The sequence below is a fragment of the Trichomonas vaginalis genome, chromosome V (assembly GCF_026262505.1).
Source record: "Trichomonas vaginalis G3 chromosome V, whole genome shotgun sequence".
Lineage (NCBI taxonomy): Eukaryota > Parabasalia > Trichomonadida > Trichomonadidae > Trichomonas > Trichomonas vaginalis.
This window is the reverse complement of record NC_067207.1, coordinates 17,617,587-17,618,879: the sequence shown is the minus strand read 5'-3', so window position 1 is coordinate 17,618,879 and position 1,293 is coordinate 17,617,587. Positions and strand designations below refer to the sequence as shown.

At 43.7% G+C, this 1,293-nt stretch overlaps 1 protein-coding gene across 1 annotated transcript; it reads left to right on the top strand.

Moving 5' to 3' along the window:
• Positions 1-267: 267 nt before the first annotated feature.
• Positions 268-819, top strand: TVAGG3_0355320 (glutamate dehydrogenase [NAD(P)+] protein; the record flags this gene model as incomplete). The annotated part of the gene is made up of 1 exon (XM_051231266.1): positions 268-819. One exon carries the CDS (start codon positions 268-270, stop codon positions 817-819), a length of 552 nt encoding a protein of 183 aa, XP_051100996.1.
• Between the last annotated feature and the right edge of the window lie 474 nt (positions 820-1,293).

Below are 1,293 nucleotides of genomic sequence, written 5' to 3'. Positions count from 1 at the left end.
GGCAAGTGCATCTCATTCGGTGGCTCACTGATCCTCCAGAAGCTACAGGCTACGGTCTTGTCTACTTCGTTCACAAGAAATGCTCCGTGCTAAGGGCGAAGAGATCAAGGGCATGCTGTGCCATGGTTTCCGGGCTCCGGCAACGTCGCACAGTTACTGCTGCCAGAAGCTCATGCAGTCGCGCAATTCCCAGTCTTCATGCTCAGACTCACACGGGCGCTCTCATCTTCAAGGATGAGTATTGACAAAGGAGCATCTTTGATGTGTATGCACATTCAAAGAACGTTGCTCGTCAGATCAGAAGATTTCAGAACTTTCCCAGACCTCAAGGGCTACGAAGTACATCGATGGCAAGCTCATTCTGGGCTGCGAAAGTTTCCATGCGAGATGGTTTGTCTTCCATGTTGCTCACAGAACGAAATTCTCCCAGAGCACTGTTCCAACATGGTCAAGAACGGTGTTCAAGGCTCCTCGCGAATGGTGCTACATTCGCATTCAACAAACGCAGAAATCGAGCTCTACATGAAGGAGAAACAATCTACTACGGCCCAGGCAAGGCAGCCAACGCCGGTGTGTTTCTGTCTCAGTCTTCCGAAATGCCCAGAAACAGCGTCCGCCTCGCAGTATGGTCTCCGAGAGGTCGACAAGAAGCTCAAGGAAAAATTCATGCACAACATCCTTCGAAGCCGGCCCATTCTGCCAGGTAGCAGTATGATGTATCCACTCAAAGGGTTGCCAACTTGCCAGGCTTCCAAGCGTAGTTTGCGATGTGCTATGCTTGCCACGGCTGCTGCTAAGCTAGCGAATAAAATTTTCTAGGTTTTTAGGTTGAAATCAGTGCGAAACAATTTTTAAATTTTCCTTAAACTATTAACCCAATGGCTTTATTGTTATTTATACATTGGATGTTTATTCTACTCAAAATACTTTAAATGTGTGCTCTTTTGTTTTATTAATGTAAAATGAGGATATCCTGAATTTCGGCCTCAAAATAAAAACGATTTTGAACTTTTTTCCATAGGCTCTTTGAATTTGTTCAAGGTGTCATACTTTATGATTTCTTTTTGTTCCTGATATAAATTCAACGAGTTGTCTTTTTTCAAATGAAATCTTAGACACTATTTGTCTTCAGAATCATTGAATGGAGTCATCAAGTCACATTCCGGGCCAGGAAGATACCGGACAGATTGCCTGATGATTCCACTCCATTAGTTCTCAAAAAGCTTGGACAAGGTTCATTTCTCAGAAGTATATGAGGATTATTTACCAAAGACAAAAATTCCAAGCAGCAAT